General features: G+C 36.8%; 1 protein-coding gene across 1 annotated transcript in view; it reads left to right on the forward strand.

Annotated features, from left to right (window-relative positions):
• Positions 1-1043: 1043 nt before the first annotated feature.
• The window catches only part of MOB1B (MOB kinase activator 1B), a 23823-nt gene continuing 9255 nt past the window's right edge, over positions 1044-15611 (forward strand). Inside the window, exons 1-4 of the mRNA XM_015567919.1 lie at positions 1044-1049; positions 4544-4736; positions 8133-8226; positions 12497-12630. Coding sequence (XP_015423405.1) covers positions 1044-1049; positions 4544-4736; positions 8133-8226; positions 12497-12630 — 427 coding nt within the window. The remainder of the gene's footprint in view (positions 1050-4543; positions 4737-8132; positions 8227-12496; positions 12631-15611) is intronic.

Genomic DNA, 15611 nt, shown 5'->3' on the forward strand with positions numbered 1-15611 from the left:
CTTATTGCCATCTGAGGCCCAATCCCCCAGGGAGCAGGCCTAAGCCAGCAGGTTGTCATCCCCTGAGGGGTCCCAGACTGCGAGAGGGCACAGGCGGGGCTGAGGGACCCCCCTCCCCCGAGTGCACAAATTTTTGTGCACCGGGCCTCTAGTCTATATGTATAAAAGCATAATATGCCAATTAGATCAGATATCCTTCTGGACAACCTTCCCGACGAAATGGGCTGTGAGGGAAGCCCGGGTCATGGGTGCCTGCTGGCGGCCGGAGGGAAGCCTGGGTCCCGGATGCCTGCCAGCGGCTGAAGGGAAGTCCGAGTCCTGGGTGCCGGAGGGAAGAAAGGTCTACTTTTGCATGAATTTCATGCATCTGGCCTCTAGTCTACAATAATAATCTGCTTCATGTTGATAATTTACTGCTGTGTTGGGGAAAAAACCATATTAAAAACAAACACTTCTAAAAAAAGAAAATAAAAGCTACCTCTTCTGATTGTCTTCCCTCCCAGGGAAGAGTAGGAGCAGGCTTGCTTAGAATTACTGAGATGTCTCACCTTAATTTTTTTTTTTTTTTTAGTGAATGTTTAAGTAGGGCAGGATTGTAAAGGATCTAAAATTTAAAATGAAATGTTGTGGTGTCAGGGTTAGGAAATATCCCCAATTCATCTGTTGTTACTTCTCTTGCTACAGTTAGAATCTTTTAGATTTGTTGCACCAAATAAAGATGATGGGTCAATTCCTTCCTTTAATATTAAGAACAACTACTCCTTGCAATAAGAACAAGAGTTTTCTCCTCTTTCAATATCATTATTTAAGATAGTAAACACTTACTAGGTATCTGTCCCAGGTTCTGTTATTAGGGTAGGTACTGCAGATCAAGGATGATTAAGACATGATCTATGTTCTTGAGTAACTCACAATCTAGTGAGAGAGAATAAGTAAAATGCAAACAAACATGAGGATATAATGTTTTGGATTGACTTTTTTTTTTTTAAATCCTCACCCAAGGATATTTAGTTAAAAATAAAGGGTTAAAAGTAAGGGTAATGATGGATGTGAGTGTTGAGGTGGTTTGAACCAGTTTATGGGCGTTAACCTAGGTGTCACTATGGGGCCTAATATATTCGTTAGTATCTCAAAGAGAAAATAAATGATGCTGTTGAAATTTATAAAAGTTAGATAAAACTGGCTAATTATAAGGGATATGTACTCAGAATTTTCCCTTTGGGCTCAGTTATTTACTTGTCAAACCACCCTGTCTTGCTGTAGAAATTGATTGGCCTTCAACTATGAATAAGAATTCTGGGGAAAAGAAATCTGAATTCTGGATGTTTATTTGGAAAGAAAATACTTCAGGTTAATGTTATGAATTATCAATACAACATCCATTATATGTAATATATCATTCACATTCCAATCAAAAAGCTCTAAATTCTCATGTAGTTATGACACTGTTTTGGGAGCTGTCCAAGAGAAATTAGCATTGAATTGCTGTTCTCGAAGACCAAAAAAAGTATATAACTACTCTCATCATACATCATTAATGGGATTGTACAAGGGTACAATTTATTTGGGGGGGGAATGGGCCTTATATAAAATTTAAAAATGTACATTCTGTGACTGGGAATCAAACCGTGACCTTGAGTTGTGGGCTCAATCCCCAGTGTGGGGGCATGATGATTCTCATCATTGATGTTTCTATCTCCCCGAGAGAGTGGAAGTGAGGGTGGGAGAGAGAGCAAGAGAAACATGGACGTGAGAGAGATACATCTATTGTTGCCTCTTGCACACACCCTGACTGGGGCCAGGGATGGAACCTACAACTGTGGTACGTGCCCTTGACAAGTTGTGGGCTCAATCCCCAGTGTGGGGGCATGATGATTCTCATCATTGATGTTTCTATCTCCCTCCCCCTCTCCCTTCATCTCTGAAATCAGTAAAAATGTATTTTTAAAAAAATGTACATTCCCTTTTACATAACAGTTTTACTTCTAGGAATTTATCCTTTAAGTATGCTAATACACAAGGATATTTACTATAGCATCATTTATAGTAACAAATGACTAGAAACAACCTAAATGTTTATCAATAAGTGACTGATTAAAATATATATCTATACTAAAATCCTTACAAAGAATGAAGTATATCTACTTCTACCTTAATGTAAACAGTCTCCTGGATATATTAAGTGAAAAACAAGATTTAATATTTTTAGTATACAATAATTGTGTAAAAACAGAAACGGGCACAAGCATTCTTATGCTTGTATAGACATAAACTCTGGAAGGATACACAATATTTCTTCTGAGATTCTTCTGATACACTGATTTCTTCTTAGATGGGTGAGTGGAAGGCCAACATATTTTCTGTTACAAAAAATGTTTTTTAATATTTGTATCAAATATCTTAAAATACAATGTGATATATAAGCATTTGGCCATACATTGTTGCTGTAATAGCTTATATTCTTTGGTGAGGTCTTTTGTGTACATGGTTTGGTATTTGTGCTTTTGAATTTGAGGGGTCTGTCAGTTGGCGTTTGGACCTAGGAATAAGGAAAGGAGCAGTATTGTACTTTTAGGGTAGAGTGGATACTGGTAGAAGTTTCAGGTAACAGTTGAAGAAAAAGCCGAATATCGTTTTAAAAAAGAATATTAAAAAATATAGAGTATTAAAATGGTTACTATTAAAATGGTTTATTCTGCCTCACAAAAGCAGAAGATCCAGAAAAGGAAAATTAAATGGGAACTTGAAAGCATTTTGGAATTAGGAATGTGCATGGAAATGGGAAACAGAGAAGGGAGATGAAAGTCCCCAGGGAACTAAAACCATTTTATAAACATGATCTCATCTCTAAACTATACCCTTTTGTAAAAAGTTATTTTCCAGACTTTCAAAAACAAAGAAATTGAAGCCTGTGTAACATAAGAAGAAAATAGCAAAATGAGGAATAGATTGTTTTCTTGATTTCTAATCTAGCCCTACAATTATTCTGAGATCATTGAACCTTGGTACAAATATAGCAACAAAAAACAAAGCAAACTTAAAAAAAAATCTGTTTCGAACTTGATGTGTAAAAGCATTTGTTTCCACAGTAAGGTTTTGTTTTTCGGCATCCCGTCTTAGGAGATGAAGGTGGGACTAGACATTGAAAGAAAGCTTTTGCACATTACACTACCATTTCTTTTTATTATGAGTCATTCTGGTTCAGAAAAAGGAAGGATAATGAAAATATTAACATTTGCAAAGCCTTTTACAGTTTTAAAAGCTTTTTTTCACATATTGTTTTCTTATTTTACAGTTGTTCCATGATACAGGTTGTGGTGATGTTTTGTTATTTTTATTAGTCTTTCACTGTTAAAGAAAAAATACGCCCAAGGAAAGTTGGGTAATTTGCCTGAGATAACATAGCTGATAAGTGTCAAAGCTGACCTTCACAAAATTGAACTCAGATTTATTTTTTTCTTTCTACTCAAGCATAAGCGCTTATGAGGTAGATTTACTTAGCTTTGTGGAAACCAATTTTGGGTGGGACAGCAATCAAGAAAACATTTGGGAGCCTAAAACTTCAGAGCAGAGTGGTTCAATAAGTAGATGGTATTGGGGACAGATGAGGCTCTGACCCTCCTGAGTGCAGGTCCAGCTGATGTCCTTCTGTTCCTTTTCATATGAAGAGAGAAGGGGAGTATTGAGAAAGGATGATGACTGGATATAATACAATTTGATAAGAACTTGCCAGCATTAACCGAAGAATCCATTTCTTAAAAATTCTTAAAATCATTTCTAAGACTAATTTCATTTGATCCATTTAAAAATACATACGAAATTTGAGCAAACCAATTATATTAATGTCTAGCTTCTTGTCTACATACCTAGAATTATGGGTTAAGATTGCTGATGCCACCTATATATAATTGGCTAGAACATGTAGCTTTTCTTTCTTGCTCTAGGATTTTTGTGTTTTATTCATGTAAAATTGTATCTTGCCCTGGCTGGTTTGGCTCAGTGGATAGAGTGTTGGCCTGTGGACTGAAGGGTCCCGGGTTTGATTCCGGTCAAGGACACATGCGCGGGTTGTCGGTTTGATCCCCAGTACAGGGCATGCAGGAAGCAGCTGATCAGTGATTCTCTCTCATCATTGATATTTTTGCCTCTCTCTCCCTCTCCCTTCTTTTCTGGGAAAAAAAAAATTTTTTTTAAAGAAAAAAAGAACCCTGATCTCTGGGTTCAGAGGCTACGCTCATCCACTGTGCCATGTTACCTGGGCTACAACCTATAATCTTGAATCAATAGTTTATTGTGAAGAGTTGGATAGTTACAACTAAAAATTCTTTTTCTCTTAGGAAGTTGCAGTAGGGAATATAGAGAAGGTTTGTAGGAGTTTTGGGTCTCAAACACATTGGTTACAGCAACTATATTGCCAGGATTTAATGTAGCCAATACAATTTAGGGCTCTTTATTTGTGGACATTTAGGATTACCTCTGTGTTATTTTGTCCAGTAATATAGTGTAGTTGACTCTGTTGAAAGTCATGCCTTAAATATTGAAGTGCCTTTTTTTCTTGTGTATTTGTAGTGGTAGCCGCTCCTCTAAAACATTTAAACCAAAGAAGAACATACCAGAAGGTTCTCATCAGTATGAGCTCTTAAAGCATGCAGAAGCCACACTTGGCAGTGGCAATCTGCGGATGGCTGTCATGCTTCCTGAGGGAGAAGATCTCAATGAGTGGGTTGCAGTGAACAGTAAGTAGCCTTTCTATTTCGAAGAAGACTCTAAATTAGATTAGTAGCCTCATTATAGGTGAGTGTTAGGGTGCTGTCTATTCTGGAACCTAGTTAGCAACCTAATATCACAGTATAGTGATAGCTCAATCCACTTTAGCCTTTATGTTACCAGTATTTTATTCTCAATATAGAGTTTCCTAAAATTCTTGTTTCTGTTATAATGACATACAAAGCATAGATTTACCATCTTTAGTGGAAAAAAATAATCACAGCAATTAATATTTATGAAACACTAATTATGTGACTGGCACTCTGCTATCCTGTCTACATGCATTATTTTATTCATATTTGGAACCTTATGATGTAGGTACTATGATTATTCCAATTTAAGACCTAAGGAAGCTGAGACAGAAAGATGAGTAATCTGCTTAGGTCATGCAGCTGTTAAGTGGCAGACCCTGAGCTCTAATATGCAGCTATAGAATTTTAGAGTCTGCACTTTAAGCACTCTGCTGAATTGCCTCTTTCAGTAGCATACTCAGTTATCTAAGTTAATGCTATTTTTTTAAAAAACAAGTCACTAGTGATTTGTGAAATTAATAAAATACATTTATGAGAGTCTTAGCACCAAGGAAGAAAAACATGTAAGTAAAAAGTAAATGTATTCTTGGAAATTAAGCCAGAGAAAGTTGGGGAATAAAAGCGGTACTTTTAATATTCAGGGTTTTTCAGCATTGGTGAAGAAACTATCAGAATTTAATAATTGGAGTAATTTATGTGAATCTAGCAAATAAAATGAAATTTAATTGAAAATATACACTATATGTCAAGGCTTTGATTAAGAAAAAACAAAACAATATTTTTCTTGTAATATGTGATGTTATTATAATTTGAAATATATCATTGGATTTATAAATTGAGCAGCTACCCACTAATAACTTTTAGAAATCTAAAGGATTTTATTACTGAGGTGTCTAAAAATGTTACTGTGACAGCATTTGCATACAAGTAGTATTTATTATAATGTGGTTATCTTCCTGGACCCAGAGGGTTTAGTTACTAAAGAAGTAAAGTGATTTTCGCTTTACTGGTCATCTTACCTATAAGATGGTTCTGTGACACTTCAAAATAATATGCAGAATAAATTTCCAATTGATTATGTGCATTCTTTTTTTGCACTTGTTTGTGCCTTTTTTGTATCATTTACTTGAGTATCATTTACTTGATAACTCGCTTATTTTAAAAATCTAAGGAAGGCAGCATAGAGCTTCTGTACCACATGAGATTCTTACTTGTAAGTATAAAAACAGATCATCAATTTCTGCCTGTATTCTCTGTCTCAATTGCCAGAACAGTGTCTGTACTACTGAAATGTCTAGAACTTCAGGAACTTTTAAAATTTCACAGGCATTTTGCAATTATAGCTAGACAAAAATTACTTTGAACTGGAGCTTCAGAGTGTCCCCTTAGAACAGAAATTCTGCCTTGAAAATACAGCATTTGACTGAAGTATTGGGTTTTAAAATTTTCCTTAATTATAGTAATCTTCCCAAATGACTATGGATGAAGAAAAGAGGATTTGAGACTAGATATTTCCACTCACTTACAGTGGTTAAATAAACATTTTGGGTACATAAGAGAGTGAAGGGAATTTATTGATAAGATTGGTATATTAATGGCTTTTTGGCTTCAGTTCACCTGCCAGGTGAAGATAAATGGTCGAAGATGGGAAATCTTTACAAATTCAACAACTGGTCTCACAGCCAGAAACCAAAGCCTGCTTTTGAACATTCTGCTGCTAGAAAGAGTGGTAGCTTAAAGAAGACAGAAGGTTCAGGGTTCTGGAAAAAGCTGGATGGATGGCTTATAAATAATTTATGTGGCACCAAATTCTGAGGTCATATATTAATTTGTGGAAGGAAATGAATATTTATTAATGCCCATTTAATGTTGGCCATATATATTTTTAACTAGAGTCCCGGTGCATGAGATTCATGCACTGGTGGTGGTGGTGGGTGGGGGTGTGAGGTGTCCCTCAGCCCAGCCTGCACCCTCTCCTATCTGGGACATCCCTCTCACAATCCAGGACTGCTGGCTCCCCTCCCCTGCACGCCTGTTCCGCCCCGCCCCCAACTGCCCTCCCCTGCAGTACTGGTTCCCCACAACTGCCCTCCCCTACAGGCCTGATTGCCCCCTACTGGCCTCCCTGCGGGCCTGGTCGCTCCCAACTGCCCTGCCCTGCAGGCCTGGTCCTCCCCCAAATGCCCTCCCTTGCTGGCCTGGTCGCCCCTAACTGCCCTCCCCTGCTGGCCATCTTGTGGCCACATGGGGGTGGCTATCTTGTGTGAGGGTGTGATTGTCAATTTGCATATTACTGCTTTATTATATAGGATGCTCCATAATAAACCCAATTTTAAAGGTAGGGAACTGAGGTTCAGGGAGATTAAGTAACTCACCTGGAGTTGGGATTCAGACTTATCTTATTTCAAAGCTAAAAGTTGCCCTCTGTTCTTGGGGAGGACAACTTAAGAATTAAGTTGCAGAGTCATTACTTAGTAAATCTTGACTCTTTATGAGGTAAGAGGGAAGAGAAAAACTTGTACAATTAAATTTTGTGTAATGCTCATTAATGTTCTACTTTCATAAGCAATTATGACTTCTTTTGAAGTCAGTTTTTTTCTTTGCTATAGAAAGTCTGAAATTTAAAAAGCAAAGTGCTGGTCATGGGTAATTAATGGGATGAAAAAGGGGATTTTAGGATTCTAAATAAAGAGGGAACAGGGGTTAGTTCAAAGTCACCATATGTAATATTTATCCTTGAATAGTGGGTACGGCAAAAGTAGGTTGAAACTAAAAAGTTAAACACTAATCTAAAGAAAGCTGATATAATCATATTAATATCAGACAAAGTAGACTTTAAGGCAAAAAAAACCCACCACAAAACAATAAAGAGGAAGAGTTTAAAATGATAAATGGTTCACTTCACAAAGAATTTATGGTTTCTGAATTTAGGTCTCTAATTATGTCTATAAAATAAAACTGCTGACTGAACAGAAGAAATAGACAAATCCACAGCCATAATGGGAGATTTAAACACTTTTATTAATGGATAGAATGAGGAGGGAAAAAAAAATCAAGAAGGAATTAGAAAAATGTAAGCCATTTTTAATAGACTTGATTAATAGACTTGACCTGAGGGACATGTGGCCTAACCACCTCAGATTACACATAGGTGCATTTAAAAAATTGAAATGATTGAAATGATATAATACAGTTTTTGACCATAGTGGAATTTAGCTAAAAATCACTAATAAAAGCTAGGAAATCTGTATATGTTTAGAAAGAACACTGATAAATCTAGGTTCTGCTTAGTAAAATTAAATATTTTACTTATAACTGATATTTGCTTTGCAGCTGTGGATTTTTTCAATCAGATCAACATGCTTTATGGAACAATCACAGATTTCTGTACAGAGGAAAGTTGTCCAGTGATGTCAGCTGGCCCAAAGTAAGATGTGGTTCATGATCAGTTCTCATTTTTACTTTATTTTATAGTTCATAGATAAGAAGATAGTTAATTTCTGTACTTAGCATCCCCTTTGCTGGCTTACCAGTGAGTAATATAGTAAGTTCAGATTCCTTAGCCAGAACTTTATGAACCTTCCTGTATTGTCCTCCATCCTGCCTTTCTTCTGTTAACTTACACATCTCCTCTGGTCTATCCAGACAAGATTACAGAAAATGCCTTGCTTGCTATTCCCTCGATTAGCTATACTCTGAAAACTTGTTCATTCCGTTCTTATCTTAGATATTTTGCTTCTCATGTCCCTCTTATCTTTTGCTTGCATTTCCAAAAATCTTACCCATCTTCAAGGCCCACATCAGGTACTTCCTTCTCCATGAAACCTTCTGATTTCTTCATACTAAATGTGATCTTTCTATTTAACTTTTTTGTCGTTACAATTTTATTTCTTTGTTACATTATGATTATATAGTGGCCCAGTGCATGGATTCGTGCACATTAAAAGGAAATTAATTAGAAGAAATATTTTAATATCACTATTTGCCTTTCTCTATTACAGAAGTGTCAGAGTTGAAAGAAAATTAGTAAAATCTATATGAAAATAATATATAAATTGATTAATAAATAACAACATGCTATAACAACATGATATAAAAACAACATGATATAAAAACAACAAAAACATGATATAAAAACATTGTTAAAAATAAGGACTGATAAATTGATTAAACATCTTCTAATATTTCCCTGTATATCACATTAAGAGTAAAAACACTTTCAGAGTGCTTGACTAATTTTCCTTGTGATGAAGTATTTACAACTTTAATGTCACATGCTCTTCAAACTCAAGAGAAAGCAACATGTAACTGACTATGTCTGAAAACGGGTTCAGGTAGGAATATTCCTACTCTGTCTACAGTTTGTCCTTGTGATTTATTAATAGTCATTGCAAATGCTGGCATCATGGGAAACTATCTTCAAATTAATATAAATGGGAGGCCAGATGGGGAAAAATCAGTTCTTGGAATCATAACAATCTGCTCCTTCCACAGATCCTGTTAATACTTCAGCTTTGATTATGTTAGGTTGCAAAGACCCCATTTACTATTAAGATTTCTCAGTAGCATGATGATTGCATCTACTTTCAATTTTAATTTATGACATGGCATTCCCGAAGGAGTAATACTATTAAAATTCGATGGGAGCTTTATATGTATCCCGTATGTGCGAGTCAACTTTTACTTTTAAATTGCCAGTGCGTGTCATATGTACCTGTCGGTCAGTTGGTCGGCAGTCAGACAGATGTACGGTCAGTCACTTAGTCTTTTATATGTATAGATTATTCATACATGTCTTATTTAACCTGTCAGATTGGTTCTTCTTTTAAATCTCTTTTGATCAAGAATAGTCAGTGCCTGTCATCTAGTTACCAGTCAATAAATGTTGCTTTGATAACTTTTTGAAACTGGATTTTATTATGAATATAGCTGACAATAACAATGCCAGCTACCATTTATTCAGTAATACCTAAATGTAAGGCCTTTATACAGCAAACCAATAAAGTAAGAAAACTATTGTTATCCTCATTTTACAGGAAAATAAATTGAGTCTGAGAAAAGTTAAGTAACATGTGCAAGGGTCCTGTTATCCAAAAACAGAACCAGGTCTCTGTCATCCAGGACTCTTTGACTCTAGTGTGACTGTACTCTTAATTGCTACATTGTGTTATCTATATATATAAAAGCCTAAGCAACTGTTACAACTGAATGACCAGAACGCTTGGTCGACCAGTCGCTATGACGCACACTGACCACCAGGGGGCAGATGCTCAATGCAGGAGCTGCACCCTGGTGGTCAGTGTGCTCCCACACCCAACCTCCTGCGGCCAGCCAGCCTCCAGTGGTCCCTCCCACTGGTTGGCTGGTCCCGATTGGCCCTGATCACCAGCCAAGCAGAAGGACCCCACCCATGCACGAATTCGTGCACCGGGCCCCTAGTTTTCTAATAAGAATATGAATTGATATTTATAAACTGTATATAGAGAGGTTTTATTTTTAGTGCTGACTTTTTATAAAATATGTTCTCTCCCCCCAATTATAAACAAAGCATAAATATCAAAACAAAACAAGCTGTCCAAACTTACTAGTGTATAGAAATAGTAGTAGTAGTAGTAACCTTAGATTGCTAATCACTTGTTGTGCTGTTTTCATTGCTCAGAATATTTTTGCTAACTTTTAAATTACAGTGTCAGATCACTAGCTACCCAAGAGATTCAATTTTATTACTGCATAGTAATAATTTATCTATTGACCAAATTCATATATTGAACAAAGTATTACCTAGAGTGGTCTGCTTTCTTCCTCAAATTGACTCTAAATGTGTTTAGATGTTTCTCAGAAGCAAGTCCTTTAAAAAAAATTGACAGTTTTGTCATGGTCAAACATGTTCAAAATAATATGCTTTGAATATTTCCTGTGATAATTTTTTTGAAAAATAACTTATTTTCAAACTATTTCAGACTTTGAAACTTCAAATAATTTCAAATGTATAGAAAAGTTTCTAGAACATCACAGAGCACTCCCATATCTTTTTTATCCAGATTCCTCAATTATTAACTTGCATGCTTCATAACTCCTCTCTATGTGTATAGTCATTAACATTAATTTTTTTCTGAATCTTTTGACTAAATTATAGATATTATGCTAATCCCTTTATGCCTATATATTCAACTGTGTATTTTCTAAAAGCAGGAATACTCTTCTATACAACCAGCATATAAATTCTCTAAACCACTTCTTCCAGTTCATAGACACCATTCACATTTCACCAGCTATCTCAATAATATCTCAGTTTTTCATTTCTGCTCCGGGATCCTGTCTATGAATATGTATTGCATTTATTTGAGGTATCTCTTTAGGTGCCTTCAATCTGGAATAGTTCCTAAGTCTTTCCCTGTATTAGTCTTTGTGCATAAAAGAGTGAATATAGCAGGCCTGACTGTAATCTCTTAAAAGGCCTAATTATCCTAATTACCTTATCATGTTAGTGTCTGCAAGGTTTTTTCACCTCAAATTAGTCATTTTCTTCCCCTTTGTAATTGATTAGCATTTTATTGGGAGGTTTTCTGATATTACACCAATATCCCATTCCTGTGAATTAGGGAGAATTACTGCCACTTAGATTACAGCTCTGATCATTTTCCCACAGAAATCTTATCTACATAGCTGGTATAGGAACAATGTACCTAATTATTTAAAAGTAAGAGGTGCCCTAGCTGGTTTTGCTCAGTGGATAGAGTGTTGGCTTGTGGACTAAAAGATCCTGGCTTCAATTCTGGTCAAGGGCACATGCCTGGGTTGCCGCTCAATCCCCAGTAGGGGGCGAGCAGGAGGCTCCTGACCAATGATTCTCATCATTGATATTTCTATGGCTCTCTCCCTTCCTCTCTGAAATCAATATATTAAAAAAAAAAGAGCCAAAGGATCTCTATAAAGATACTACAGAAATGAAAAATGATCTCCCTCCTTCCCTTCCTCTCTCCTTCCTTCCCTCTCTCCCTCCCTCCCTTCCTCCCTTCTTCCCTTCTCCGGCTTTTCCTTCTTCTATCCTTAACCTTAAGTTAAAAACCCCAAGTTGTAAAGAATTGCACTGCATAAGGAGAAATATTTTTGAAGAAAATAGCCATAAAAACGTTAAGGATGATCATCATAGAAGTGGGAAGGAAGTAAGCTAGGTTTTCTATGACAATGTATGATTCTAAAATTTAAATTCTATATATGAAAGAAAGTTGTATAATCAAATTAAAACATGGGAGGAAAGCATTGAAACACAAAAAAATGAGTTTACTGAAATCTGCTTAGTTTGTGTCATAATAAATGCAAAAGAGTACAGTAACCATTTGAAATCATTAAATTGAAATGCCAAATGTGGCCCTGGTTAGGTGTTGTCCCTATATGCCAAGGTTGCAGGTTCGATCCCTGGTCAGGGCACATAAAAGAATCAACCAATGAGTGCATAAATAAGTGGAACTACAAATCGATACTTCTCTCTCTCCCCCTTCTCTCTCTAAAATCAGTAATAAATAAATAAATGAATAAATGAAAGCTAAATGCAAAAATCTTTATTTGGAGGAACATATTGTTTAAAACATGTCCTGTATTAATTCATAATGCACATATATGTATCATATAAAAATATACAAACTGTTTATGGGTATATACTAATATTCTGTGTGCTTTTTATCTTTCTAATACAGATATGAGTATCATTGGGCAGATGGAACAAACATAAAGAAGCCCATTAAGTGCTCTGCACCAAAGTATATTGATTACTTGATGACTTGGGTTCAGGACCAGTTGGATGATGAGACATTATTTCCTTCAAAAATAGGTATAATTGTTTTGTATAATTGGAATTGATCATGATTTATCTAATTTTATGTTTCTAGGATTTATTTTCTCTCTATTCCAGGAACCATACTAGATTACAATATTTATCAAAATATTTCTAATCTTATACATTTAAAAACATCCTATCTTTTCATACCAGTTTATCATTATCATTAAGATAAACCTTATATTTTAATCAATGAGAAATTAGTGTACCTCAGACAGTAAGAAAATCTGGCCCATGTTATGGAAAAAAAAAAAGACTGGTTATTGGGTTGGCAGCCAATATCTGCAACAGTCATATCCATTTTTTGTTTAGGGAAGGAGCTTGTATGGCTTATATGAAGTTTTACATTATATTTGTGGCAAAGAGGGAGTTTTAATTTATGACCAATGGTGTGAATTTTACAGACTGAAATCAAACTAGGTGAGAAGAAAACACTATTTGAAGGGTTGGCTGGTTAGTAACTAACTTTTGCTTTTTCATATTAAAAAAAAAATGATTTGAGAGAGAGAGAAGAAGGGAGAAGAGAGAGAGAAACATTGATTTGGTGTTCCACTTATTTATGCATTTATTGGTTGTTTCTTATATGTACCCTTGTATGAGTTTGTTGAGATCTGCTTAGTTTGGGTGATAATAATTACAAGAGTCCAGTAACCAGGTTTGGAGTTTGAATTTGAAACCTTTGCTTATTGGGACGATGCTCTAACCAACTGAGCACTCCGCCAGTGCCTTTCATATTTGTTCTTAAGAGTCAGCCTTTCAGGTGGAAATTTTTCACATTTGGACAGTTAACAAGATTTTACCTTCTCAAACTCCTTACAACTGTGTTTTCTTAAAAAACTAAGAATTTTTTCTTCTAGCAATAAATAACTTTTTGTCTATATTTTATGCTCTTAATTTTTGGAGAATTGGTATGGTGGAGGAGAGACAGTAATATAAATAGTTGTTATTATGGATTGTTTTAACACATTTATTGAATGATTTTACTGCTTTGTAGCATTTGTAATTAAAGGTCTATTTTTCAAGGTGTTTTATTTGTATATCGTAATGGTTTTGGATAAGTGCCTTCAACTTATCTTTTATCTGCTATATGTATAGGGTGGGACAAAAGTAGATATATAGTTGTGAGTATGTGAAACACAGAGTTTATTCTTGTATTATTACTTATTAACTAGTGGCCCAGTGCACAAAATTTGTGTGTGTGGGGGGGGTGGTTCTCTCAGCCCAGCCTGCACCCTCTCCAATTGGGGACCCCTTGGGGGATGTCCGACTGCCGGTTTAGGCCCAAAAACCGGCAGTCGGACATCCCTCTTGCAATCTGGGACCGCTTGCTCCTAACTGCTCACCTGCATGCCTGATTGCCCCTAACCTCTCTGCCTGCCTGATTGCCCCTAACTGCCCTTCCCTGCCGGCCTGATCTTGCCCCCAACTGCCAGATCAGAGAAATGGGCCTGATCAACAGCCCCCCTGTGGAGGCCCGGAGAGAAACAGAGGCGGGGCTGCTGGTGAAGCCTGGAGAGAAAGAGAGAGGCAAGGGCTGATCAACAGCTGCCACGGAGGCTGCGGATCAGACCCTGCCTCTCTCTCTGTGGGCCTCTCTCTGGGCCTGATCTGCAGCCCCCTCGGGAGTCAGTGCTGGGTCGCCATGGCAACCTAGCACTGACTGCAGGACTGACTTCCAGTGTTTGACCTCCAGTCGGTCGTTATGGGCCCTGTGTTTTTATATATTAGGATTACTGTATTATTTTTCATATGAAGAACTGTAAACCTACTTTTGCCCCACCCTGCATTTTTAACATTTATTTTTGACTGAATTTTAAGACTTTTTTGAAAATTTTAAGAATGTTTCATATAAGATACACCTTTATCCATTTGTGCTTCAATGTGTATTTCCTTAGAAAATCACAGCATAATTATCAAAGTCAGGAAATTAACACTGATACAATTGTTGTGTAATTTACAGATGTTATTTAGATTTTCCAAATTTTCCCAATAATATTCTTTACAATGAAAGAAAATTTTGACCAGACAATTTTTCATGTGGTTGTCATGTTTCATTAGCCCTCTTTAATGTAGAGTATGTATACATCAGTCTTTTGTGGACTTTCATAACTGATCATTTTGAAGTGTGTAAGCATGCTATTTAGCATCCCTTTATTTTGGTTTGTGCTATGTTTCCTTGTGACTTATAATATCTATATATGTAAAAGCCTAAGAGACCAAATGACCAAACGACCGGTCGACCAGTCGCTATGATGCGCACTGACCAGCATGGGGCAGATGCTCAATGCAGGAGCTGCCCCCTGGTGGTTAGTGCGTTCCCACAGCCCACCTCCTGCGGCCAGCCGGCCAACCTCCTGTGGTCCCTTCCCCCTGACCAGCCAACCTCCCGTGGGGATTTGCCAAAACCTGGCAGTCTGACATGCCCTGAGGAGTCCTGGATTGCGAGAGGGTGCAGGCCAGTGCACAAATCCATGCACTGGGCCTCTAGTATATAAATATATTTTAATCCTCACCCGAGAATGTTATTTTTTTTTTATTTTTAGGAAGGGAGAGAAACATCAGTGTCAGAGAGAAACTGATTGGTTGCTTCCCATATGCACCCCGACTGGGGATGGAACCTATGGCTTAGGTATGTGCTCTGACTAGGAATCGAACCCAGAACCTTTTTGGTTTATGGGATGACGCTCCAACCAACTGAGCCACCCAGCCAGGGAATGACCAGTCATATTTTTATTTATTAAATATATTTTTATTGATTTTTAGAGAGAGAGAGAAGGGAGAGGCATAGAGATAGAAACATCGATGACAGAGAAACATCACTGATAGGCTACCTTCTGTGGGCATTGAGCCCACAAGGGGCATGTGCCCTGACTGGGAATCGAACCAGTATCTCCTGGTTCATAGGTCGATGCTCAACCACTAAGCCACATTGGCTGGGCCAAGCGAATTATTTTTAGTGTACCAATGTAATTTGT

Source organism: Myotis davidii, unplaced genomic scaffold (assembly GCF_000327345.1).
Source record: "Myotis davidii unplaced genomic scaffold, ASM32734v1 scaffold284, whole genome shotgun sequence".
In the NCBI taxonomy this organism is placed as follows: Eukaryota; Metazoa; Chordata; class Mammalia; order Chiroptera; family Vespertilionidae; genus Myotis; species Myotis davidii.